Below are 25,859 nucleotides of genomic sequence, written 5' to 3' on the forward strand. Positions count from 1 at the left end.
CCCGCCGCGCGCCTGCCTGCGCGCCCTCCCAGTCCCAAGCCCTGTTCCCCTTCAGCCGGGAACTACATTTCCCAGGAAGCCGCGCGTGGCTCGGCGACTTTTCAGGCGATAGGAACTACATATCCCAGAATGGCTTGCAGTGCGCAGGCGCATCAATGAGGTACAGTGCGTGTTGCAACTCAGGGGCTAAAGCACCTGATCCCAGACTACATTTACCAGGAAGGCTTGCGGCGCGCAGGAGCAGAAAAGTTGTGGCTCACGGGGCACGTCCTCCCAGATTCTGGGGTTCACGCGGGTTTTCGCAGCTGTCCGGTAGGTGGTAGGCCGCTGAGTTCTGTACTCAGGCCATCAACCCCTTCCGCAGCTGAGCAGAACGAGGGTGAGCGGCGAGCCGGGTCTCACCATGGCCGCGAACGTGAGTGTCTCCTGGTCTGCCTGACCCCACCCAGACTTCCCCATCTCCCGGGGCCTCTTCCCCGAAGGGGCCGTCTAGGTCCATCTTGCCTGCCTGGCCCTCCTCCGTGCGGCCGGTCCATCTCCCTCTGCATGCCCTTGTCTCCGCCTTCCGGCAGCTAACCCGTCTGTTCATCTCTCAGTCTGCCCGGACCTCGACGTCGGGCTGTGCGTTTGCGGGGAGAGAGACTCGGGAGCCGTTGCTCCCAGCACTGGGATCGCCTTGTGCGCGGCGCCTGCCCGCAGCCCCTCCTTTCATTCCCAGTGCCCACCTGGGCCCTTGGGCTTCCCGTTTACACACGGGTTTTGGGAGCTGGACGGGACCTCCGAGGGAGCCGGTCCGCGGGAAGGGTGGGGAAGCCTACACGGCGGACAGACGGGGCTGTGCGGGCGGACCGTGAGCTCCGCGCCCTAGGGAAGCGTGTAAACCGAGGCTAGAGATGCTGCAAAGGGATGCGGGCGAGACTGAGAGTAGAGGAGTTAGGATGACTGTGGGAGGGAGCATTTCCCCACTGCCGGGCCCCTTGGCCTCCTAGGGTGTGTTTGGTTAGAGAGGTCCTGGCTGAAGGTGGTTCCCTTCAAAAGGCTGCTGGCCCTTTCTCCCTGCAGCCAGCCTGTCTCTAGGAAACCTTTCGAATGAAGCCCAACATTCATTCAACAAACCGAGCCGTGGGAGGAGCAGCGCCTCCCGACGGAGCGCTGGGTGTGGGAGAAGCCTGGTGACTCACCACTCCCCTCCTCTGTGAAAGTGCTTCTGGAGCCAGCCCTGGTGCCCTGCCAGCCCCAGACACTCCCTCCCTCCTGCTTTGCTGGAGCGTCCTAGCCACTCTCCCCTGACCTGTTACACCCTCTTGCCAGACCCCTGGGTCCTCTCTGTGCCCCACGCCCCTGAAGAGGCAGGGTTTGTTTCACCCACAGCCCTAGTGTACTCCGCCTCAGAGTTGTCTGGGAGATCTGGAAACCGTGAATGCTGCACCTAGAAACGCCTCAGGGGTAGTCTGAGACCCAGGGTCTGCCAGGGGAGCCGGCAGTCAGGAAACCAGAGGTAGATTCTGTCCACCCCCACACCGCCACCACCACCATATTTTACAGATGGAGAATTTCCCCAGCAGGGAGGGTAAGGCACTTGCCCAGGGTCTGACAGCCAGCTTGGCCAGATACTTCGTGAGAAGATGCTGTCCAAAGACAGCAGGCTTGGGAGTCAGGCAGACCTGGGGGGCAAATCCAGTTTCTTCCTCTCAGAAGCGGTGCGGCCTTAATCGCTCAGGCTTTGTGTCTCTTTGTGGGATCTGTTCCTGTGAAGTTTAAGGGAGTCAGTCTGTGGTTAGCACGGTGCCTGGTACATGCCTAATGCATGAGAAAAATCTGTCTTCACAGTCTGGCTCGGGTGGCCCTGGTGGGCAGAAACTATCTTGGGTACAGTGGCACCTGACCTGGTCCAAGGAATGTGGATGAGTTTGGGCATCTTCTGCTGCCAAACCTGTGTTGAGTCATCCAGTAGCTGGGTGCACATTTACAGGAGCCACCAGGCCCACTGAGGAAGAAAAGTCTGATGATGGTGGGGTGGAGCGGGGAGGTGCCACAACTTCTTAATCAGTATAACAACAAAACTGCCCTGGGACAGAGGGACTGGTAACCATCTCCTTTTTATAAGTGACTAAACAGGATCAGAGAGGTAGAGCGACTGATGCAACAAGTAGTTTTTAGGGCCCACGTGTCAACCACTGTGCCATCACTCACTGCTCTTTGCTTCTGAGCCTGGAGTGCTCACGGAGGATACACGTATGTGTTCAACACATATCAAGGAGCCAGCATCAAGGTAAGGGGCTCAAAGGTGGCCTTGAGGGGGAGGAAGAGAGGCACCCGAGGGTGCCCCGCAGGCTAGGGAGATGGCAGAGTGGGTAGCGAAGTGTGGCTGCAGGAAATCGCCATCATCCTCCACTCCAGACCCTCCATGTTTACCGGGATTTTGGTTTGGAATGTGGGCTGGGTGTGGCATGTCACTGCCCACCCTACCCCTCCTGTGGGTTGAGGTATATCCTCCTGTGCCTTTCATTCTTCCCTCCAAGGCCTTCCATGAGCGCCTCTCCTTGGTGTTGGCTCGTAGAGGTATGCTGAGGGGAGGCCCAGAAGGAAGTCATGCCTTCTGGCTTCCAAGTTTTGGGCTGCACTGCGAACAGCAGGACTGGCTCCCTTCCCTGACCCTCTCTGCAGCAGGTTCCCAGTGTTCAACTCTTCTTACAGCCCAGGAAGTGAGGAATGCAGCTTGGAGCAAAGTGGTAGGAGAGTGGCCTCTGGTCTGTCCATATATGAAGCCTAATTCTCCCCCTTAGAGGCTGAGTGATCTGGGCTTAACTGCTGAGCCTCGATTTTCTCATCTGTGAAATGGGATAGCGATAGCTTTCCCATGCCTGGCCTGTAATAGACTGGCATTTGGCCGTTGTCATCATTATGATGGATGATGGTCACCTGCCTGCCTGCATCGAACAGCTCCACTCATGTTCCCCAGTGGTGTGGAAAGTTAAGACCGTTTCTGAATGCAATGGACATCTGGTTTCTGGGAGGCATGGGCTGGGGACGTTCAGGAACAATCAGAGAATGTGGCCTCAGCCTTGTTCAAGCAGAAACTGACCCGAGTCTCTCTTCTGGCCCCCTGTGCCAGGGGCCTGGCCCACTCTGATCACTCATCTCAGAACCACTTCACACCTTTGTGACTTTGGTCGGTGTACCCCAGCCGTGGGTACCTGTGCATTCCTTCCTGTGCCCTGCTCGTTGAGCTGTCTGATAATTTAGTCCTTTGGTCTCAGCAGCGCTATGGATTGGATTATTATCCCCATTTTGCAGATGAGCGAATGGAGAACATAAAGGGGTTAATTGCTCACCCAAGGCGCCATCACCGGTACAGGGCAGGGCCTAGATTCAAACCCAGTTCTTCTGGTTCCAGTGTTCTGCTCTTAACGATGCTGGTCAGCAGGGGACACTTCAAACCATGCTTCTCTTCTTGGCTGGACAAAACCTGACCCACTGACTCTGGAGTTTGAAGCCTACCATGAACCCTCCTGGATGTGTCTAGCCATCCTCATCTCCCCTCCAGCCCATGCCTCCCCAAACCCAGCCAGAGCAGATGGGCAGCCGTGCTCCCAGGACCACCTCCTGCTTCCTCACCATCGCTCAATGGCTCCCCCTGCTGGGGATGCCCTTACTCCAGGATCTGCCTCTCTGATCCCAATCGAATGCCCCCCTCTTCTGGGGAGCCTGCCGTGATCTCCCAGCTGGAAGGGGTTGCTCCTTTGGTGCTGGATCTGCTCCTCACCAGACACTCAGCATGGCTTAGTACTGTTTGTGCCTGTAACTCGATGGCCCTGCAGCCCGTCTTCCCCTTCCCTCGCTGCTATGAGCCCCAGCCGTGGCCCTCGGGAAGCTGAGCCACCGTTTGTTGAATTGAATTAATAATATATCTCTGATAACCCCTTTGGAAAACCGTTTGGCAAGTTTCTTAAAAGCATACATCTTTTCTATGATCAGCAAGTTCACTCCTTTGTGGGTATTCGTTACCCACTTTCCCCAAGGAAAAGGAAAGCACCGTATCTGCATACGGATTTCTGTGTGAATGTTCATAGAGGCATTGTTCATTACAGCTGAAAACTGGAAACAACGGACACACCCACCCACTGGCGACTGAGTCAACAAATGTGGTATATTCTTAAGTGGAATACTGTTCAGCCACGTAAAGGAATGAGCTACGGATACACACACCACAATGTAGTTGAACCTCAAAAGCTTTATGCCAAGGCAGAATCCGGACAGAAAAGAAATTTGTGCTGTATGATGGTCCCATTTACGTCAGGCTCTATAAGAGGCAAGACTAATCTATAATGATACAAATTCAAATACTTGTTACCACTAGAGGGTGGGGAGAGGGGAGTATTGGCAGGAAAGAGGCACAAGGTAACTTTCTGAGGTGGTAGAAACATTCTTATCTTGATCTGGATGTTGGTCAGATGGGGTATGCCCATCAAACTATACCTTTAATACCTGTGCATTTTTACTGTATATAATTTCAGTGAAAACTGAATATAAACAAATAGCAGAATTCAACTTATTTTTAAAAAACTAATTTCCGTTTTGATTTTTTTTTAATATTTTTTTTTCTCAGTATTCCAGTGCAAGTAACAGGAGAGAACATGTCAAAACTACAAGCAACCCCCAGCCAGGCTTCTTGGAGCGGCTCAGCGAGACCTCGGGTGGGATGTTTGTGGGGCTCATGACCTTCCTGCTCTCCTTCTACTTAATTTTCACCAATGAGGTAAAATGTTTGTGACTCCCCTGTGCAGTATTAGAGAGCAAAGGCTATGAGTCCAGAGGCTGGATGTGGTGACAAGGGCCTAGATTTTACCACAGGCGGGGCCGGGGGTGCGGGTGGCAGTGCTAAATTAGTCAGAATGTTTTCTCTTAGGACTCATGTCACAACTGTCGTAAGTAGGAAGACAAGTGCATTGGTGCACAGGCCTGAAATCCTGGGGTAGCCTCAGCTTCAGGCATGGTTGGATCCAGGTGTTCATGTTGGGTCACCAGGAATCTCCATTTTTCCACTCTTGCCTGTTTTTCTCTTTATGGATTCTTCTTTGGCGGACTTTTCCTTTGTGGTGGTAAAGATGGCCAACAACTGCAGGGTCACATCCAACCAGCTTAGCAGCCCCGTCTCTTCCAAGACCAACTTAGCAAAAGTTGCAGGGAGATGTTTCAGTGTCCTGGCTCATCTCAGTCCTCTCTCTGAACTAATCCCTGAGGACGATGAACCCGTGTTCCGATTGGCTAAGCCTGGGTCCCGTGATTTGGACGGCACTACAGACAGGCCCATCTAAACCGCATAGACTGGGAGGTGAGGGAGAGGGAGAAGGCAGAGAGAGATGGCATAAGGGCACACAGCAGACAGAAGCACCAGCACAGGGTAACAACGAGACTGGTGAGCGTGTGGCAGGAAGAGAACTGCCTGGGAGAGCAGGAGTCTTGGGTTCCGGTTCACCTGTGCCACTTGCCAGGCCTTGGTTTTCCAGCTGTGAAATGGGGAGATAAGCCCCATGCTTCCCGAGGCCCCATCCTGACATGATACACTGCGGTAAGCACGACTGTGCTGAGCCGCATCTGAGGTGAAATCCCCACTCGCCTTTGCTCCCAGGGCCGCGCACTGAAGACAGCCACCTCCCTGGCCGAGGGGCTCTCCCTTGTGGTGACCCCTGACAGCATCCACAGTGTGGCCCCAGAGAATGAGGGAAGGCTGGTGCACATCATCGGGGCCCTGCGCACGTCCAAGGTAGGTTTGGTGAAGCTTTCTGACCCGCCGGAGGCTCGGGGCGCATCGCTGGTTGTTGTCTGCTTGGGGCTTTTAAGCACGTGGGCTTTGGAGAGGGACACGCAAGTGTGATTCCCGGCTGCCCCACTCAGCAGCTGTGCGGACCTGTCAGTCCTGAGTCTCAGCATCTTTCTCTGCAAAATGCAGACAATAACTGTTAACAAACTGGGGGGCCGGCTTCAAGGATTTGGTGGGATCAGATGGCCAACCCCTTGGCCCGGTGCTCAGCACGTGGCAGGAGCTTCACGAAAAGGTGCTTTAGCAGTTACGATAACACGTGTGTCTAGCACAAGGCCCAAAGGTACTCTGGTGATCAGACCTCCCTCTCCTGTTTGAACCCTAAATACCCCGTGGTTGGCGCCAGGGCATTGGTCGTGCAGCCTGAGCCGGTGCTGTGAGGCTCCCGGCCCCAGGCGCTGGGCATTGTGGACCCGGGACAGGCAGCGTCACCCGGTCCTCCCGCCCGAAGCAGCTGTGGTACCTGCCTCCGGGCCCTGTCCTCCCTGCCTGTTTTTCGTCCAGTCCGGCTTCCTCTGGCATCCTGGGCTGGTGTGAGCCTTGTCCTGAGTTTTGTGTTGCTTCTGTGTTTGATTTGTTTGATTCTTTTTGAAGCTCTTGTCGGATCCAAACTATGGGGTCAACCTTCCGGCTGTGAAGCTGCGGCGACACGTGGAGATGTACCAGTGGGTGGAAACGGAGGAGTCCCGGTGAGCTGGCAGGGAGTGAAAACTCCAGGATAAGAGGTGCAGACGTCAGATGTCAGGATCAGATGCAGGTGGCTCTTTATTTGGACACTTCTGGAATTTAAAGTATGGTATCTTCCTCTCAGAGGGGGCGCCTGGGTGGCTCAGTCGGTTAAGCGTCTGACTTCAGCTCAGGTCATGATCTCGTGGTTTGTGGGTTCGAGCCCCGCGTCGGGCTCTGTGCTGACAGCTCAGAGCCTGGAGCCTGTTTCAGATTCTGTGTCTCCCTCTCTCTCTGACCCTCCCCGGCTCATGCTGTGTCCCTCTTGCTCTCAAAAATAAGTAAACATTAAAACAATTTTTTTTAAATCTTCCTATCAGAAGTGTTGAATCATCCCCAAGTTATCACCCAATGATCTTCTGTTTGGAGGTGGCAGAAAACCTAATGCGAGTGGGAGGATGGGTTAGCTCCCGTGTCTAGGGAGTTACGCAGGGCTGCCCAGGCTTGAGGCATGACTGGATCCAGGCACAAACAGTGCTTTCCTGCGTGTGGGTTCCGTGCTCTCTCCCATGACGGGGCAGAGGTGGCACTGGGTTACATCCTGTCCCTTCTGACAGAAGTCTGAGGGCATCTGTCATTAGGCTGGAGTCACTTGGAGCCAAGCAATATGGACTGTGAGTGAGGATGGGGAGGTGGTTAGGGGAGCCAGGGCAGCTGCAAGGGGCCCTCCGTGGGGCTGGCCTGGGGCAGAGGGTGCAGCGAGGTGTCTGAGCCCAGAGGGCAGGGCTGCAGCCCTTGGCATGAGCCAAGTGGAGCCATATTTCAGCCCAGGAGGATAAAGCTCTTTTCTCCAGGGTGGGCCTTTGAGGGATGGAGCTGGCTGTCTGCCCAGGAGTAAACACCTGTCTCTGGCTGGTATAGACAAGACCGGCTCCATTTGGAGATTTTGACCTCATGGGCCCAAGTTGTGTCCAGCTGGAGAAGCTTAGACATGGGACTGCCCTGGGGGTGACAGGCTAACTCTGGAGTGCCCTGTGCTTTCCCCACAGGGAGTACACCGAGGACGGGCAGGTGAAGACAGAGACAAGGTACTCCTACAGTGAGTACCGGGCCCCCATCATCCCTGCACACATGTGGTCTCTGCCCCTGGCCAAGGCTGACAGCAGTGGGGAAGGCGTGGAACCAGATGTTGGGATCGCTGGGTGTCAGTCCTCAGAGTCTGGCTCTGTCATGTGTCCACTGAGGCTCCAGGAGCTGTCCCTCTGGCCCTGGAGTGGCCAAGGGCTTGGATAAAAGGACACAGAGCCTCAGACATGTGGCCACTCTTACCATGGTTCCTGAGTTCCCTCTCCCTGTGACAGACACCGAGTGGAGGTCAGAAATCGTCAACAGCAGAAACTTCGACCGAGAGATTGGCCACAAAAACCCCAGGTGAGAGGTGGCCCTGAGCACAGCCTTGCCGGCCACTGGCGGGTCCCCAGCCTCAGCTTCCTCAGCAGAGTGATGGGGTTGAGTTGCTTCTGCCTCATGAGTTGATGAAAGTCTGGGACACAGTTCTGAGGCCAGTTCCTGCGCTGGGCACCGGGAACGCGGAGGGAAATCCCGATTCCTGACCCCCACAGGTCCAACAGGTCACGAATGTAAGGCCTGGACTGAGTGCTGAGAGGCACTTGCACATACAGTATCCGGGAAGCATTTGTTAACAGCCATGGGGATGGGAGGGCAATCAGGAAGGGCTTTCAGGAGGCAGTGGCATTTGATCTGGGCCTTTGTAGGATTTGGGCAGAAGGCAGTTAGCTCAGAGACACGGGGGTGGTGAGATGGGCTTGGCACTGAAGCGTGGCTGGAGCCTCGGGCAGGCCTGTGCCCGGAAGGGTCTTGAATATGCACAGTTGAGCTTGGGAGCTACCTGGGGCTGGGAAGGCTGGGAAGGGTCAGGGATGATGTAGAGAACCACAGAGGGTCCATGTGATGACTGGTGGCTGGGGTGGGCCAGGCTGGTAGGGGTCTAGATGTGAAGCTCTGGGGGACAGGAGACAGGAGGAGGGTGCTCCACCAGGCGAGGGGACAGGAGCGTCTGAGGGGTAGATCAGGTGGTAAAGACAAGACCTCCGCAGTGCTTGGGCTAGTCGGGACTTGCAGGAGCCCCGGGGTGGAAAACCTGCCCAGCGCAACCCAAAGAGACGGCACAGCCCCCAGCCAGTGCCCCGCTCCGCCGACAGCTCCTTCTCTTCACAGCGCAATGGCAGTGGAGTCGTTCACGGCTACAGCCCCCTTTGTCCAAATTGGCAGATTCTTCCTCTCGGCGGGTAAGTTTCTGGCCCCTTCAAATGAGCCAACAGCACCCAGAGGCCTTGTGCTTCTACTTGGCCACCTCCCAGGAGCTGGGGTCCCCACTGCCCTGGATGTGGGATCAGCCTGCACTTTCCCGGCATCGTACTTTGGGCTGGGGGCCAGAGGGAAGGCAGACTCCCAGGAGGTGGGGGACTTGTGCAGAGCAGCCCCACCTGAGCCAGGTTCCTTTGAAACACGGTCTCTTCCGGAGAATAAGTACCAGGCACCCCTGGTGCCTGATCTGACCAGACAGAGCTGAGAGCCCTTCCTCAAGCAGCCCCAGAGCCAGCCGCAGAGATAAGGCTGCCCCCAAGGCCTCCGTCTGTGAGCCCCAGCCAACATCCTGCCCTATGTGAGGGAGAGGGTGGTTCACTGTAGGCCCCCCAGGTGACACCAAGGAGAGGCTTTCCAGGGACAAGGAGGCACCACCAGCCACCTGGGTCTGTCCTTGGGCCTGCCCCAATAGAGTGGGAGAGAAGACACATAGGCCCCAAATAGCCAGGGAGAGGGAGGACGGGCCGTGCCCTGGGGCCTGGCTTGTCTGCCATCTGCCCTGTTGCCCAGTCAGTGGCTGCTGTGCCTCTAGTGCAATGCATACAGCAGGCGAGCCAGGCTTGGACAGGTAGGGGGATCTGAGGCAGAACAGGTGCAGGGCTCGGGCTGTTTCCAGAGCTTCAGCCACTCCCACCGGCTGGAAGGGGGACGGGGAGGCTTTCCTGGAGGAGATGGAGACTGAAAGGGGCCTGCGGTACGGAAGGAGGGATTGGGGAGGGTGCTCCCCGAAGGCGGTCGGGCTGAAGGGTGTACCGCTCGGGGGCGTTGTTTGCACAGCATCGTTTGTGATTCCTGCACTCTCCTCAGGCCTCATCGACAAAGTTGACAACTTCAAGCCACTGAGCCTGTCCAAGCTGGAGGACCCGCACGTGGACATCATTCGCCGGGGAGACTATTTCTACCACAGCGAAAACCCCAAGTATCCGGAGGTACACAGGGGCTTGAGCTGTTCACACAGCAGAGGTGGAGGCCCTTACAGTGCCAGCCCCCAGACAACACACAGGAGCCACATTCCTGCTTGGGACTCTGATTCGGTTCAGTTGCATCCACTTGGCCAAATGAGATTGGAGGGGAGAAGCCTTGAGATGGGAGCCCCTGGGCCGAGGTGTGGAGGTGGGAAAAGAGCTTCGGCTCTGGGTGCTGGGGACACAGGCCCAGGCTGACTGCTCCCGGTCTCAGTCAGCCCACATCTCTCCCACCCCCAGGTCGGAGACCTGCGCGTGTCCTTTTCCTACGCGGGGCTGAGCGGCGATGACCCCGACCTGGGCCCGGCTCACGTGGTAAGTGGCTTCCCCAGGGCAGACCCGAGCAGGGCGTCCTGGCCTTCCAGGGCACAGGCACCACGTACAATGCCGTGAACACTTTGGACCCTTTCTGCAGGAAGTGTGTGCATGTGCTCACACCCGCACACAGACGGCTGTGCCTTGGAGCAGTTTCAGAGCTCCGTGTGCTCCACAGCCATCTGGGGACATCCATGGGCCCCAGGCTAAGAACTGCTGTTGTAGGGGGACCTCCTAATCATGCCTGCCCAAGTTCTTCCAATCACATGCAGCTCTTTCCCCCACCCCCGCCTCCCAGCCCCCAGCCCCCAGTTTTTGCTCTGTAAATACTTGGTCTCTGGTTCCTGACCCTGTCACATGCAGTCCCACCCCTGGCCCCAGCCCCTGCCCCACACTGACACATGCTTCTTTTTGCCAGGGTCTTCCCGGGAGCTTGAAATGAAGCAGCTCCACTGACCTCTGGGGGGCAGGTGTGCCCCAGGCCGATAGGTGGAGAGAGGGGCTCCGGGCTGGCACGGGTCTCCTCACTGTCTCCCCCAGTTGGCGTTCAGTGCGGAGGGGTGCTGGGACCCGGCCCGCCAGTCCCCTCAGCTCTAACACTGAGTTCTCCCATCAGGTCACTGTGATTGCCCGGCAGCGGGGTGACCAGCTACTCCCATACTCCACCAAGTCTGGGGACACCTTGCTTCTCCTGCACCATGGGGACTTCTCGGCAGAGGTGAGTTGCTGCTGCCTGTCTGTGGGATGGAGGGGCAGGCATCTCCCTCCTTCCCTCTCCCCTCCCGTGGTTATTTAATAAGCTCCCACACTAGAGGGCGTAGCCAGTGCAATGAGGCAAGAAAAAGAATTGGAAGGAGCAGGAATCTCCCCATATGGGCAGCGGACTGTGTGTAGGATCGTACTTTGGGCATAGGCCCAGAGGATGCCGACTGAGGATAGAACAGGGGGCACAGCAGACCCCTCCTCCTCAGGCTTCCCACCTCCTGGGGGGAGGGACCCATCAGAAGAAAGAGCGAGTGAGGACACCGTGTGCTGAGAGCTGCGTAGGGGAGGCAGATGCTCTGAAAAATGGACAGGATAATAGAGCTGCAGAGTCCCCATCTGTACAATGGGGAGGGTCATGTCTCACCTAAGTCCCTAACTTTTGATTAGTTCGATTGCATGCCTTAAAAGTTAGCCCCTCTTTTCCAGGCAGAAACCCTTCTCTTCAACAGAAAAATTGTTTTTACATTGTTGATGAACACAGTGTATTACTGGTGGGAAATTCTGTATGTGCCTGGAGCAGGATTGCAGGACTTTTCAGTCCATAAAGCTTTGAGAAGGAAAGGCAGTGGGTAGGGGTCCAGGCATAGCTGTGGCCCATTTGACTGTTATCGTCCTTCTCACTTCGGCCCCTGGCCCCAGGTGATGATGGGCCTCACCTTGTCCTCTGTCCAGCCAGGACCAGGGTGTGGGCAGGCTGCCACCCAGGAGCCCGGTGACCAGCCTCAGGGTGGGGCTGCCACCTCCCAGTTGGGCGGGCGTGAGTCACCCTTTCCATGGCAGCTCTCAGGGAGTCTCTAAAATTAGGAGGCCCTGCCCAGGCTTCTCTCTCTCCTGCAGCCCCAGCCCGATCCCGCACTTCAGTCTTCTGCAGGTGGAGGCCCAGGTCTCAGAGCCATTGCCCCCAGAGAGGAGTGGGTGGGGCTCATGGCCTGCTAACTCCCAGGAAGGCAGGCTCAGGCAGTGCTGACCACCCCGGGCCTCCAGCACAGGACCTGGGGTCTCCGTGAAGCAGGGAGAGAAGGCCCGGAGCCAACGAGGTGGCCAGGGCCCTGAGGAGAAACTCAGACCCCGCGAGTCAGGATGCCCAGATTCCAGCCCTGGCGGCAGGAGGGCTCAGTGTGGACAAGTGTGGACACGAGCTGGCCCTAACTCAAGCCCTGCTCTGTCTTCCACTGGCTACAGGACCTTGAACCAGTTGTTTATCCTCTTGGATGATAACAATGATGATCCTTATCTTATTTGGTTATTGTAAAGATTGTTCATTTATTCAGAGCCTTGGTTTCCTTATCTGTAAAATGGAGATAAGTGTGTCTACTTTGTGAAGTTTTTTTGAGGTTTAAGTAAGGCAGTACTTGTAAAGCACCGAGGACAGCAACTGATAAATGGTAAGCACTAGATGTTAGCTGTCCTTATCGTTATTGTCATAGACAATGGGGGTGCTCTCTATAGAAATGACATTAAGGCTGGCACTGGCAGAATGTGTAGGAGCTGGCTGGGCATGCTCCAGGCAGAGCAAGCACATGTGCAAAGGCCCTGGGACAGAAGGACACTTGACCTGGACCCCTGACAGGCACCAGGGTCTCGGCAGGTTGCCATGGGGAGGAGGTGGCAGAGGGGAGGAGGCTATTGCAGCGGTCCTGGTGAGGGTGACTGTGGTGAGAGGTCTGGGGAAATGTGGACGCAGCATTGACAGGACTTGCTGACAGGCCGGATGGGAGGTGGTCCTTGTGGGGAGCAGCAAGCCGAGTCTGACAGCCCGGTTTGGGCTTGTGCAGGCGGTGGGCAGTGGTAGCATTTGCTGAGGTGGAGACAGGAGGAACAGGTTGGGGGCTGGGGGGAGGCTGCAGTGTGGGTGTCGGATGGCATGTGAACAGCAGGAGGCCCCGGGCTGCAGCTAGAAACCACGGGGCGGGGGTGGGCAGGGTGGCGTTCTGGCACGGAGGCGCCGAGAAAATGGTTGGGACCCGCGGGGAGGGCGCGCTGGGAAACTCCAGCGTGCAGAGGGCAGGTAGAGGGAGGGGGGCAGCTGTGGAGACTGCGAAGCAGGGGGGAAACGGAGCGAGGTGCCCAGAACCACATGAGGAGCGGCCAAGGTGAAGCGTCACACAGGATGCACTATTGGGGATGGTGGTAAATGACCCCAGAAAGGAACCCCTGGAGGAAGGAGGTTGGGGTTCATTCCAGATGAGGTGGTGGGCTAAGGATTCCTCCCTTCCACAGAGGTCTCCTGCCCCATCCTGTGCTGTGCGAGATGGGCAGACACCTAGGCCCGGGCAGGAGACGTGCCCTTACCTCCCCTGGTCTTCTCAGAAATGGCCAAACGGCTCCTGGGTTGGGATGGACCCTCTGGCACCTGCCCTGCCAGCTAGGGAGGCTGGTGGCCCCTCAGAGACATGAGACGTGACGCCCCTTCCCCCGCCTTGCCCTGCAGGAGGTGTTTCGTAGAGAACAAAAGAGCAACTCCCTGAAGACATGGGGCCTGCGGGCCGCCGGCTGGATGGCCATGTTTATGGGTCTCAACCTCATGACTCGGATCCTGTATACGCTGGGTAGGTGTGCAGGGACAGGCGGGGGCATCTTGCTCACCCTCATGCAGCCCACATGCCTCCCTTGCACTTCTCACACCATCTCTAACCCTTTCCGGCCTGCTGCGGTGCTCTTTGGGGCAGAGGCTGGGCATTTGGCCCATGTCTGGGTCCCAGTGCACAGCCCTGGGATGAATGGGCGGGGGAAGACAGAGACGATGGACAGGTGCTTTTGGGGGCGGGGGCGGGGTGGGGTGCCAACTCCTGGGAGGGAGTGTGTGGGAGGGTTCGGTGTGGCTCTTGTGATCTGAGGGTCCGGCCCATCTGTCCCCAGCTGACCCGCTCATTCCTTCAGCCCTTCATTCCACAAGTGAGCAGCCCCGACGGGGAGAGCGGCCAGGCTTTGCAGTGAGCCAGGTCTGTCATGTCAGAGCTCTGGGTACTCGGGCCATTCCCCTTCCTGCCTCAGCGTCAGTCACCTCACACCTAATGTGCAGTTTTGTGAAACGTTTGGCAAATAGGAAACACCCCAAAACTTTTATGCTTCCTCACTCTAAGACCTGGGCTAGATTCGGGGCAGCCAGCAAGTTGGAGTGCGAGGCAGAGTGCTGGGCCGCTCACTCGGCACCCGTGAGCCCAGCAGTTGCCAAGTGACCCAACCTGGCACAGGACCGAGGCCCCGGTTGACTGAGTAAGCACTAGCCCCACACTGTTGATCTGGGCGGACGGGGCTTCTCAGGGGACTTGTGTCCAAGCCTTTACCCCAGTGTGTCTGTGTCCAGTCCGATAATTCCATCCAGCCCTCGCCAGGCCCCAACAGAACCCTCTCCCCCATTTACCCTTTCCAGTGGGGGGGGTGGGGGGGGGTGGGTAGGAGGTCTGGCTGCAGTACATCCCAGGCTAGGAGGGAAAAGGACACTTCCTCACTTCCAAGGCTTTCTCCGGACAGCTGAGTTGTGCTCAAACCAGCCAGATGCCATCTTGCGTGCCATTTGGGAGAGATTAGAATTTGATCAAAATCCTCCACCTTTCCTTTGCATTGAACGCGACCTTGGGTTAGGCCATTTCCCCTCTTGGAGCCTCAGTCCCCCCACTGCCAGATGAGGAGGTGGGAATCTGTCTCAGAGGGCCCTTTGATTCTCTGACTGCCTGCGATCCTCCTCTTCACTCTTCATCTGGGATGCTGACGCTCCAGACCGAGGACAGACGTCAGAGCAGGGACCGATCGGGGAAACGACGAGCCAGCATTCGTTCACTCCGGCATTCAGTCAGTAAGCACTTACTAAGTGCCTGCTGTACGCAGGATACCGCTCTAGGCCCTGGAGACTATGCCGTGGGCAGCACAGACAAGGTTCCTGGCTCTGGCACTTTCTAGCTGTAAGACATTAGGCAAGTTGAACTCCCTGGGCCTTGGTACCCTTGTGGATAGAATGAGGGTAAAACAGTACAGCCTCCCAGGGCAGGCACGAGGGTTTGAGGAGACGGTCCACATAGTGCCTGACACGTGGTTGATGCACAAAAACACGAACCCTGCTTACTGTGAGGGCCAAGGCGGGGTATGTGTGGGAACAGACCAAGCTGAGCCAGGGTCCTCTGTTCACAGCGCCAGACCACTGGGGCTTCCTGGAACTGAGTGAAGATTCCCCCTGTGGACTGCCATCAGCTATAGAATGCTTACCTGGAGGGGCAGACAGGCCAAGGACAGGGTAATTCCAGATGGATTTGCCGGACCCTAGACTTTACCATATGGGGCCAGTGGCCCGTGAGATCCTTGAGGTGGGAGCCAGCTTAAGCTGATTTATTTCCCTCAGCGCAGAGCTGTGCACACAGGTAATGACCCGAATGGCCGAGAAACCCACCTGGGCACCCGCAGAAGGTCTCGCCCACAGTTTTCGTCGAGGTGTGAAGCAGGCGTAACTTGCCACCATTACAGGCAGATGTCTTCCCAGACCGATGGCACCAAGGCACTCCCACCCGCCTGCTCTCCTGGGGCGGCGCATGGTGTGTGGTGTGCCTTCCTCCTCTGGGTCCTCCAGCTCTCACGGGAGCCTGTTCGCGCCACCGTGGCCCCTCCCTCCCTCCTCCTCACCTGGCGACACGGGCCCCTCCTGGTCCGCAGACACGGGAACGATCCGCTGACCTCGTGCGACGCAGAGCACCGTGGCCCCGGAAGCCTCACCACCTTTCTCTTCCCCACAGTGGACTGGTTCCCCGTCTTCCGAGACCTGGTCAACATTGGCCTGAAAGCCTTCGCCTTCTGCGTGGCCACCTCGCTCACCTTGCTGACCGTGGCTGCCGGCTGGCTCTTCTACCGGCCCCTGTGGGCCCTCTTCCTTGGCTGCCTGGCCCTGGTGCCCATCATCATTGCTCGGACCCGGGTGCCGGCCAAAAAGCTGGAGTGAGGCAGGCCCTGGCCCCCACCCGACACCCGCGTGCTCCTCAGGATCCAGCTCACCCCGCGCCCCTGTGACCCCGCTCTTCGCCCCAGCACGAGCCCGCATCGGTTTTGGATTCTGCGCCCGCTCCGCTCCTCAAGGGGCCACGCCTCGCGGTGTGCGTGGACGTCAGGTTTGGTGCCCACCAGCTCGCGTCTTCCCACCCTCTTTCTCGCCAGCAGGCAGCTCTGGTGAGCGGAGGCGGCAGCTCCCGGCTGGCCGTGTGACAGGCGACAGGCATCCATTCTGCTTGCTTCCCTCCCTTCCCTCGGGACCGTGTGGCTGCTTCACGCGTCTCGCTTGGCTGATGTCTGCCAACAGTGAGCTGGTGACACTCCACACGGACCTGCTGCCTTAACACTCACCGGACCCTCACCCTCACCCTTGGAGACAAGTGCCAGGGCTCTGCCCAGCCACCCCTGCCCCGTGATCCCATGTGGCCACCGTCACCAGCGGCCTCTGAGTGTGCTGCGGTGCCGGACAGACCGGGCACGGGCCCCCACGCGAGGCACCACAAACCCAGTTCGGGCACGGCACCTGACTTGGTACTTAGAAAAGCCACCGAGGTCACGGTGAAGAAGCGTGGGATATTTGTTGGGCTTTATTTACACGTAGTTGATAGTTTGGCAGAAACTTCTTAGTGTGTAGGATTTCCAAAGTTCTCATTTGTTATGTTTCTCTTTGCTACACTTCATGTGTATTTTCCTACTCTAAGAGCGTGTTGTTTCAAATAAGATTTAAAAACACAAAACACTGCTTGAATGATGAGCACTTCAGACTGTTAGAGAAAAACTCCTCTTAATCTGTCAGTTGAAGTTAATTCAGGGCACAGAGAGGTGTAAATGGGGGTGTGACTTACTGCTTAAAAAAGAGTCACCTCCTTCAGAACTCTGGTCACTGGGAGGCTCCAAGGTGCTTTTGAAGCCAGCGTTGGCGAAGGGATCCCACTCTGGGAGGAGAGGGGGATTTGGAGAAGGTGGAGAGAGACATTTCCGTTTATCCTCTGGCATCAGAAACTACCGATTTACTTGAAGATGGTTTTGAGTTTTCAGTCAACCGTTCAAGGAAAAGGCTGGATGCTTTCTCATCCTGAGTGGGCTCCCTCGTGCCCCCATCACCCCAAACCAGAAATCTGAGACCTGACGCTTGTGCAGCGCCCAGGCCTCATGCCTTTCACCGCGGGAGGCGTTCACACTAGCAGCTGGCCCCCAGGTAACTCCTGTTGTGCCCACGTCCACAGCTTCTCTAAGTAAAATGTACCCACACTTCATTGCGCTCCTGCTGTTTCCCAGCTACTCTTACGCCCTCTGAAGCATAAAGTGTGTTGTCACCTTGATGTCTCAAAAGGTCCTTCGTATATCCTTTATCTGTTTATTACTTGGAAACTGTTCTGCCTTGCTGGGAGCGGTCGCTTTAGCAAATTAGTTGGTAGTTGAGTGAGTGATGGGAGACCTAACAATCTCTCATCGGCCTGGGAGATCTGTGGTGTAACTTCAGGTTCTTCGTGCAGAGAACAGCTGGCCCCAAAGAGGACTTAGCTGGATTTAAGGATCGAAACAGTATTCACCACTGCTTATCACGTGAGCAGTTGTCATCGAGTGTCTCCTCGTGAAGGATGCTTTTGGAAAACAATACAACTAGATGGTGGCTGAATACAAACTCTGTGGGATTTGGTTTGTGTAATTTTTTCTACTACAGATTTTAAATTACTGCGAATTTCAGTAGTGTTCTTAAAGAGCAAAATAATGTTAAGAAATGTCTGAAGTCTTTGGGAAATCATGAAATTTGTATCGTATTTGTATTTTTGATAAAAATTCAAAATAAATTTCAAAAGAGCTTTTCTAGGACCTTGCTGTTATTTTTTTTTTTTTGAAATTTCTATCTTAAACAGTTCAGCTGTAGAAATGATGAAGGACTGTGAGTTTTTAGAACTCCGTTCTAAGTAGCTTTTAGTGGTTAAAATGGGTTTCAATTTTTCTGAAAAGGGCAACTCGTCATTTTTAACACATGCTTTGTTTTGGATTGACTCAAAGTAAATGACTCAGACTTCACACAGCTTCAGAATGCATCAGAAGAGGTGGATGGAGCCACGGTGTGGCACAGTGCAGCAGGCACCCTGGACGTTAGGTTGGCACAGACCCGGGTTCCAGCCCCAAGTGTGCCACTGCCTGGCTGTGGCTGTGTGACGCTGGGCCAAGTCCACGATATGAGTCTCAGCTTCCTCATCTATAAAATGGCCCCGATGCCTTTCTCCCTTACCGTGGAAAGGACGACATGAGATAAAGCCCACGAAATGCCTGACGTGTGGCATGTTAGTTTTTCACTTTTTGCCTGTTCTTTTTTTTTTTTTTTTTTAATGTTATTTATTTTGAGAGTGCACGCGCGGATGGGCAGAGAGAGAGAAGGGGGGAGAACCCCAAGCAGGGGTTGCAGCTCCGTGCAGAGCCTGACGTGGGGCTCGACCTCCTGTTAGATCATGACTCGAGCTGACATCACGAGTAGGACGCTTAACTGACTGAGCCCCCCCGGGGGCCCCACTGCCTTCTGTTCTGGATCCATGGACAGCTGCTGACTGTCCACGCTGGGGCCGGCAGTGTGTGTCCTTTTTGTTATAAGATGTGAAGCAGCTGAGTTACTTCCCAAAACCTACTCTCCTCATCCGCGGGACCACTGCCATTCAACTCCCACAAAACAAGTCGCTTACCTCTAGGAGAGCGTGCGGGAACTGTGAGGCTCTGTGGTTTCCACGGCAACTCCAGTTTGTTTCTCAACACCAGCCCTCCAGCCAGGCTCTTGCCGCATGAGTCACACCCCAAGTGTTTTGTTTGTTTCCCTTGGATAGAACTGGCTGGAAGTTTGCTCCCATCAAAGGTTAAGTAACATCTCTCCTGGCTTAAGAGTAGAAAGAAAAAGGTCAGTTTGTGTAACGACGAGTTAGTTCCCAGTCAACCTGAGAACAAAACCCGACCTTGAGTATCAACATGTGGAAAAACCACTCTGCCATGCAGGTGTTCTTAGCTGACGTGAAATCTGGAAGAAAACGCAGAGCTCGGTCTTTTTAGATAAATGCTTTATTTTTTCCTCAAAATGTTACAAAAGTTACTTCTCTTGAATATCTACAATGCATAGAGCTTTTATAAATTTATCCCGTAATGAATAAAATCTAGTTTAACACTGATCCACGTTCACTAACATTTAACTCTCAGTGTTTTCCTTTTCTTTCCTGATTTCAACTCTTTGTTCCAGTCGTCTGCCACCCTGAACTGTTACTTTGAAAAGCATATCCCGACAATCCCATAATCTGAGATGAGGGCGTTTGCTTCTGCTCTCTCCCACACCATGGAGGGGCGGCATTAGGCAGTGGTAGTAACCCTGAAGGAAAGTGAGTGGCCCGCAGAGAGAGGGCCCCAGGTCTGCAAGAGAGGGAAAAGCACGCACGAGGGTCTGACAGATGAAGGATCCACCTGGAAGAAAGGACCGGTGTCTTCCTAAATTGCCCAGTGGTTTCTATAAAAGAACTGACTCGCGTTTCCAAAGATGCGATGAGCAACGTCTAGGTGGGTGAGTCTCCAGGGAAGTGCTCCGGAGCTCAGAGCATAGGGCGGGGGAGCCGAAAGCGTGGGAAGCCCTACCCGGGGTGAATCTGACGAGGACGGGGGCTAGACCAGACCACCTGAGCTTGACCGTCTATCCCCTGCCCCCATCTGCTTCTGTGCCTTCTCAGAGGAGACAGCACCACCCCTGGGGCCCGGGCAGCTCCCAGGGCAGGTGTGGGGCCTGTGGGGCACAGGGTACGACAGGTGGCCACCCCCATCACAGCTTCTCAAATGGGAACAGGTGGGAGGCTGCCGCTTTCTTTTCCCTTTTGGTCTTCTTGGGGCACTGTGGCTTCTGCTCCTCTTCAGCCTCTCGGTTTTGGGGCCAGGAGGCAGCCAGGATCCTGGATGCTTCTGCTTGAGAGCTGGTCCCCTCCTCTTCATCAGAAGAGAGTCCACCTCCCGCATGTGCCTGAGCAGCGACGGCCTCGCTCTGGAGAGGGAGGGACAGTGGAGGGGAAGGGCAGGCCCAGGTCAGCGGTCGGATGGCAGGGAGCCCCGTCTGGGGCAGTAGAGCCCCCAGCAGCAGCCTACGCAGGGCCAGTGGCTCTGGGATGACAAAGGCACCACATGGGGCTGGGGAAGAGCCTTCCTCAGACTGGGGACTCCTCCATGCAAGTACTGGAGAACTCGCTCTGGGCTCAGTGCTGGGAATTGCAAAGATGTTTATGCAGGAAACTGCTCTCCAGGAGCGTACGGCCGAGTCTAGATCCCCGGACTGGTGCTTTGCACTTACTACTCTACCTCACTTGGGAAAAAGCGCATTAATGTCTTCAACTGCAAAGGACCAACTCTCAGTGCCAAATGCTCCGAGGTGGCACCCCCTGACCGCCGGGCCGGGGAGCTGGGCAGGGAGGGCTGGGAGGCAGAAGGCGAAAGCACACAGGTGGACGGGGTCAACATAAAGCCTGGTGAAAGGTCACCGAAGGGATGTGAGGGAGAAGCGTGACAACAAAATATTTTTTGAAGGCAAATTGGCAGCATGTGGGGTTGGAGACGGGGAAGAAAATAGGTGTGGTTACAGCTGTTCCCAGAGCACATTTCTGTGTCTGACCCAGACTGAACACACCACATAACTGTGGGGATGGGCCTCCCTGGGGAGGCCCTTGAGGGCTGCATGTCAACTTTGCACCTGCGCCCAGAGGCCGGCCCAGCTGGGGCAGGTGCTCGGGAATGTGAATTAAATGAGCAACCCCGGGGCCTGGAGGATGGTCACAGGCACAGGGCACACTGCAAGGCTAAGGGTGACATGTCAAACACAGAAATGCAGGGTGCCTGTCCCTCCCTGGATGGGTTTAGCATGAGATCAGACCCAGAGTGGGCACTGGCTCGTGCAGAAACAGAATAGGTGGTGTCGGGGTAGGACTGGGGTCTCAAAGAGACGGCTGAGGCTCATTTTAGGGACACCTTTCCCAACAAAATAAGGACACGGGGCCTCAGAGACACAGGACCATGGTGTCAAAACATAAGCCACCTCTGGGCAGAATCTGGGCCCATGGTTCAGAGTCCCACTTGGGCTTGTCTTCTTTCCAAAGGAGCCACACTGACCTTGTCCCCGTAGCGAATCTTCAGCCTCTCCCTGATGAGCAGTCCTTTGACCAACAGCTTCCAGTTCCCAAGGGCCCGCTTCTCCCTTTTCTGCAGGCAGAATAAAACGGAGGGCACAAAATGTTAAGTACTGCCATTTTCAGGAAAAATGTCAAGATGGAACCTGTGAACATATGAAGATCTGAAATAAGATTTTGAGCTTAAGTGAGTTTCTCAGTTGTGCAAGTCTGTTTCAAAATCGATGTGACTGGGGCACCTGGGTGGCTCAGTTAAGCATCCAACTTCAGCTCAGGTCATGATCTTATGGTGCGTGAGTTCAACCCCCACATCGGGCTCTGTGCTGCCAGTGCAGAGCCAGCTTCGGATCCTCTGTCTCCCCCTCTGACCCTCCCCGACACGCACGTGCACTCTTAAAAATAAACATTTAAAAAAAAAATCAGTGTGATTTATAAAATGAGGCACATAAAAGGCAGCAAAACAGAAGCCTCTTGTGAACTGTTAGAGACCCTAACATCCTCAAGGAGGAGGCCATGCAGACCCAGACCACGGGCGATTCCTTTCAACAGAGGCAGGTGTGGCCAGCAGGTGCAGGGTCCCCAGAGCTGGGATCCAGGCAGACTGTGGACAAGGATGGTGGATTGTGAGGTGCAGACAGGACCCTGTTCACCGGAGCTGGCTCCCTAGGGTGCCTTCCACAAAGTGCAAGAGCTGGAAAGAGCTTTCAAGCGCACACAGTCTCCTTTCATTCACAGTGCAAGTGAGGCCCCTGCCCCACCTGGGGGCTTGCGTCCCCCTGCGATTCTGCTTTTGCACCTCAGGCCCCCCACCCAGGCCCACCCTGGCCAGGCTGCTCACCTCCTTCTCCTTCTTTTCGATGAGTGCCTGCTCATTTTCCCAGGCAGCCAGGAGCACGTCTTTGTATTCCTCACAGACAATGTAGCCGTCAGTTCTGTGGGGATGCAACGCGGATCGTCTTACGAGCCTGCCGCCTGCTCTGGCCTCTCCTCCTCCCCCCTCGTGGAGGCCAGCAGGTGGCTCCTAGGCACTCAGAGCCCTGAAGGATTCCCTGCATCAGCCGCCCACAATCCCAGCCGCAGCACCGTCCGTGCAAAGGAAGGCCTGTGGACCCTAACACCGCATCTTCTTCCCCAGGCCTGCCTGAGACACCTGGGAAGAGGGCTCCCACCCCCACCCCATGGGAGGACAGAGGCCACCAAGCAGGAAGCATGCTGTCACCACCCCCAGGAAACTGTTTTCATCCAGCATCATCGGCATGCTGGTTTCAGTAGTTTTGCTGCCTCTGGTTGGAAGCCAGAGTAGAAGTGTGAAAGTAAAAGGTAAAGTGCTAAGGCTGACTTTGCAAATCCAGAGTAAAACCTGGAAAATGGCCTCCACCCTCACATGGACTTCTTGCCCCTTCTCCAGGACGCCCCGCCCCTCCTGGCCTCCATGGAAGGCCCCGCACGCACATGGGATGGGAGTAGCCTTTATGGAAGTCGAAGCCAGTGATGGCCTGGACACAGTCAATGTCCAGCTTGCGGGCTATGCGGTGCAGGTTGGGCAGGTTCAGCTGGACACAGCCGACAGGCATCATGCTGGGCAGGAAGAGGTACACGTTCCCAAATTCATTCCGGGGGACCTGCAGGGGGGGGGGGGGGGGACACCAGGTCGAGCCAGCTGCAGAATGGAGTGGCCTGGGTCCTGACCCCACTGAGCACCGCCCTTACCTTGCCGTCCACAGCCACAGGGGGCTGGTACTCCTCCGTCTGCCACCTGCCAAACAGACCCAGGTCATTTTGGTCCTGCAGCTGGGGCTCAGCGAGGCGGGCTTTCCGGGCCCGGTTGGAATAGCCCTTCACCATCTACGCCAGAGGGAACAGCCAGTTTACAACACAGACACCCACTTCCTAAGCACTGACTGTATACGGGCCACTGTGCTGAGTGCTTTACAGCCGCAGCCTCATTTAACCGCCCCAACAAACCTGAGACGGGTGTGTTTTTTTACCCCCTTTACAGGTCCTAGTACCAGCAGGACCCCTCAGGCCGCTACCACTAGCCAACGCCTGCAGAGCGCTCCCCGTCCCGGGCACTCGGCCCAGTGCTTCTGTGTTAGCTTATTCAGCTCTGCCAACAAAGCCAGCAGGTAGGCTCTGTCACTGCGTTTGACAGAGGAGCAGCAGCCCAGGAGGTATAGAGCGTCCACCTGCAGCGGCAGCTCCTGAGGGCCAGACCTGGCCTTTCCCGGCCATGCCATGCTCTGCGCTTTCACCACTCACGGGGTAACTGGACTCAGAAATGAAGTCACTAAGGCCCCACGGCCAGGTGAGTGACAGTGCCAGGATTCACACCCGGAAATTGCCTATGTCACACACCATGCAAGGCGCGGAGTTTGGGACCCCCGGCACACTCCCCAAGGAGGTCTAGTGGCCAAATTTTTCACTCGGGAGGACTGGCTACAAGGCTGCATAACTTCTACAAGGAGGAGTGGTATGGGCGCAGCGTAAGGGGCTAAGGACTGGCGCCTGGGCACATGAGCTGCTCCAGGGAAGGGTTTTCTGTAAAGGGTCACCTGCAGCCTCCGTTTTCCAACCCTTCAAAAACATGAAACTTCTTGCATGCTCTGAATGATCCATACCTGGCAAATTCCTCATTCAAGTAAGCCATATTTGAATGCTTTTCCCTTCCTCCAATCTTTCTCAAGCCAGAAAAGTCAGACTTGGGTCCCTCTCCTGGGCGCGCACTCAGCAGCCCTTAGTGCCCACGCCTCTGCCCTCCGCGCGCCCCCCAGTGGTTACCTTGTAGGGCACTTCTCCCAGCCTCACCACTCTCGCTTGTTTCAGCCACGTGTCCCGGGAGTGCAGGGTATGCACGCAATCCCTGCAGGAACCAACAGGGGGAGACACAGGACAAACTCAGTTCACACGCACCGAAGAAACGCTGTGTGCAGAGGCAAGGCCTCACACAGCCTCTCAGAAGGATGCTCTCAGCCCTCAGTTCTCTCCTAAGGCCCTGCTCCTGAGGGAACTGGGGGACCTGCGTTAGGCAAACAGCTAACCTGGACTTCCTATCTTCTGGGGGAATGCATCCACTTACAAGTCCTGACCTGATGGAGTTATCTGTCTGTGTTAGGCTTCATGCCAAGGCCTCCCCCCTTCTCCCACAGTGAGAGTCCCTTTGCAACTTGTAAAGGACAAGATACCTGAACGAGTGCGTGGTTGCCGAAGGCCTGGTCTGCTGCTAAACACAGAGATGGGGGCAGGGACGAGTGTCCAAAGAAGGGGCAGTGAACCCCAAGGAAGACTACACGGAAACTATACTAAGCTAATGAATTACTACGGAAGTAAGATCCATGCACATGAGAGAGTCATTAATTCCCAGCAGCCTGATTAGAGAGAGCCTCTGGTTTCACTCTCCTTCCAGAGCTAAGAGCTATAGCCGAGACTTGCAAGGCGACTTTCCAACAAGTTTCAACTGCCGTCCTCACTGCGCCTTCTGTGACAGGGCACGGCTGTCTCTTCCTCAGCTGGCAGCCCTGAGCTCTGCCCAGAGCGCGGCTCCAGTGAGCAAGGGCACTGAGTGCCCTTCCAGTGCAGAAATCAGGCCCTTCACCGAACACCGAGGCTGAACTTCAGCACAGGACGGGGCACAAGGGGCGCACTGCCTCCTCTGTGCCACTGCCTAACGGAGTGACCCCGGACAAGCCACTTTCCCTTCCTGATCCTCAGCGTCCTCCTCTGTCGATCAGGGGTAATGAGCTCTGTCCTCTCTGCTTTGCCAGGTTGCTGGAGGACCAGACACGTTCCAGGCCCACAGCGCGGGGGCAGCGCTCCTCTGTTCACAGCATCCCTGTCTGAGCTGGGAGCGCTACCCACACTCCTGCCGAAGGCAGCCCATCTCCGATTGCCCAAAGGAGTAATTATGTCGTGGTCACAGTCTTAGGCGGGGCAGGCGGGCACTATCTGGACATTCCTAAGGAGCACAGCGGGGAAGTGGACACAGCCCTGTCAGAATAAATCTCGGCTCCTATTTCACACCCATGAGGGCAGCTGTGACTACAAAAACCAGAACACAAGTGTCGGCAAGAGTGTGGAAATATTGGGATCTTGTCCTCTGCTGGGGAGACTGTAAAACAATGCAGGCTTTGTGGAAAACAGCGTGTCGGTTCTTCACTAAGTGAAACACCCAAGTCCCACCCCAAAGAGCCGGAAGCAGCGTCTCAAAGAGACAGCTGCACAACCCCTGTCCACAGCGGCACGGTTCACAAAAGCCAGGAAGGAAAGCAACAAGTGTCCACCCCCCGGACGTCAGGCACACAAGGACAAATACTGCATGGTCCCACTCATGCGAGGTCCTGAAAGGAGGCAAATGCACAGAGACAGAAAGTAGGCGGGTGGGTGCCAGCGGCTGTGGGAAGGGGGGCAGGGAGTTAGTGTTCAACGGGGACAGAGTCTCAGTTTGGGAAGATGAAAAAGTTTTGGAGATGCGGTGGGGGGGGGATGGTTGTACATTTCAATGTACATTATACGTACATATATGTACATTACATACATTACGTGTGCATTATATGTCAATGTACTTAACAGCACCGGACTGCATGCTCTCAAAGGGTTAAATGGCACACTTTGCTTGGTGTCTTTTACTACCAGAAAAACCGTCCACCTCTAATGCTTTCTTCCTATGGCGGACATGGTGGTTCCTGCGGATCATGCTGGTACTTTCTTCCTACCAGACCTCCTCTCCCGCAACCGCCGTCAGGAAGCCTGTGCCTTACCGCCTCGGTTAGGGCGGCCGGGCCCCGGGGGCCTCTCGTCGTCGTAGCTGGGGCCCTGAGC

General features: G+C 55.9%; 2 protein-coding genes across 5 annotated transcripts in view; one reads left to right on the forward strand and one right to left on the reverse strand.

Moving 5' to 3' along the window:
* Positions 1–208: 208 nt before the first annotated feature.
* On the forward strand, positions 209–17,730 carry TMEM43 (transmembrane protein 43). 2 transcript variants are annotated; one of them, XM_053218892.1, is made up of 13 exons: positions 209–415; positions 1,063–2,272; positions 4,610–4,759; positions 5,633–5,767; positions 6,419–6,513; positions 7,540–7,589; positions 7,852–7,921; positions 8,729–8,799; positions 9,686–9,807; positions 10,084–10,158; positions 10,775–10,876; positions 13,355–13,472; positions 15,648–17,730. In XM_053218892.1, exons 3-13 carry the CDS (start codon positions 4,703–4,705, stop codon positions 15,848–15,850), a joined length of 1,098 nt encoding a protein of 365 aa, XP_053074867.1. In that variant the 5' UTR covers positions 209–415; positions 1,063–2,272; positions 4,610–4,702; the 3' UTR covers positions 15,851–17,730. The 2 variants fall into 2 exon arrangements, with proteins under 2 accessions (XP_053074867.1, XP_026898533.1); XM_027042732.2 differs by lacking the exon at positions 1,063–2,272.
* A 1,204-nt stretch (positions 17,731–18,934) lies between these two features.
* XPC (XPC complex subunit, DNA damage recognition and repair factor) overlaps positions 18,935–25,859 on the reverse strand; it is a 28,990-nt gene continuing 22,065 nt past the window's right edge. The window contains exons 11-17 of one of the 3 annotated variants that reach the window (XR_008296994.1): positions 23,823–23,904; positions 22,755–22,889; positions 22,497–22,666; positions 21,883–21,976; positions 21,566–21,645; positions 21,028–21,436; positions 19,853–19,912 (exon numbers count right to left, since the gene is read on the reverse strand). Coding sequence is in view for 1 of the 3 variants with exons in the window: in XM_015076344.3 (XP_014931830.1) it covers positions 19,697–19,912; positions 21,028–21,117; positions 21,883–21,976; positions 22,497–22,666; positions 22,755–22,889; positions 23,823–23,904 (787 nt within the window). In the remaining 2 variants the exon portion in view is untranslated. Of the gene's footprint in view, positions 19,913–21,027; positions 21,646–21,882; positions 21,977–22,496; positions 22,667–22,754; positions 22,890–23,822; positions 23,905–25,859 lie in introns of all 3 variants that reach the window. The other 2 variants (XM_015076344.3, XR_008296995.1) reach the window with 2 other exon arrangements.

The sequence above is a fragment of the Acinonyx jubatus genome, chromosome A2, assembly GCF_027475565.1.
Source record: "Acinonyx jubatus isolate Ajub_Pintada_27869175 chromosome A2, VMU_Ajub_asm_v1.0, whole genome shotgun sequence".
Lineage (NCBI taxonomy): Eukaryota > Metazoa > Chordata > Mammalia > Carnivora > Felidae > Acinonyx > Acinonyx jubatus.

Coding starts and splice junctions, on each gene's coding strand:
- TMEM43 (XM_027042732.2), top strand. Junction 8,800..9,685: donor CAGATTCTTCCTCTCGGCGG/GTAAGTTTCTGG, acceptor CACTCTCCTCAG/GCCTCATCGACAAAGTTGAC. Junction 9,808..10,083: donor AAAACCCCAAGTATCCGGAG/GTACACAGGGGC, acceptor TCCCACCCCCAG/GTCGGAGACCTGCGCGTGTC.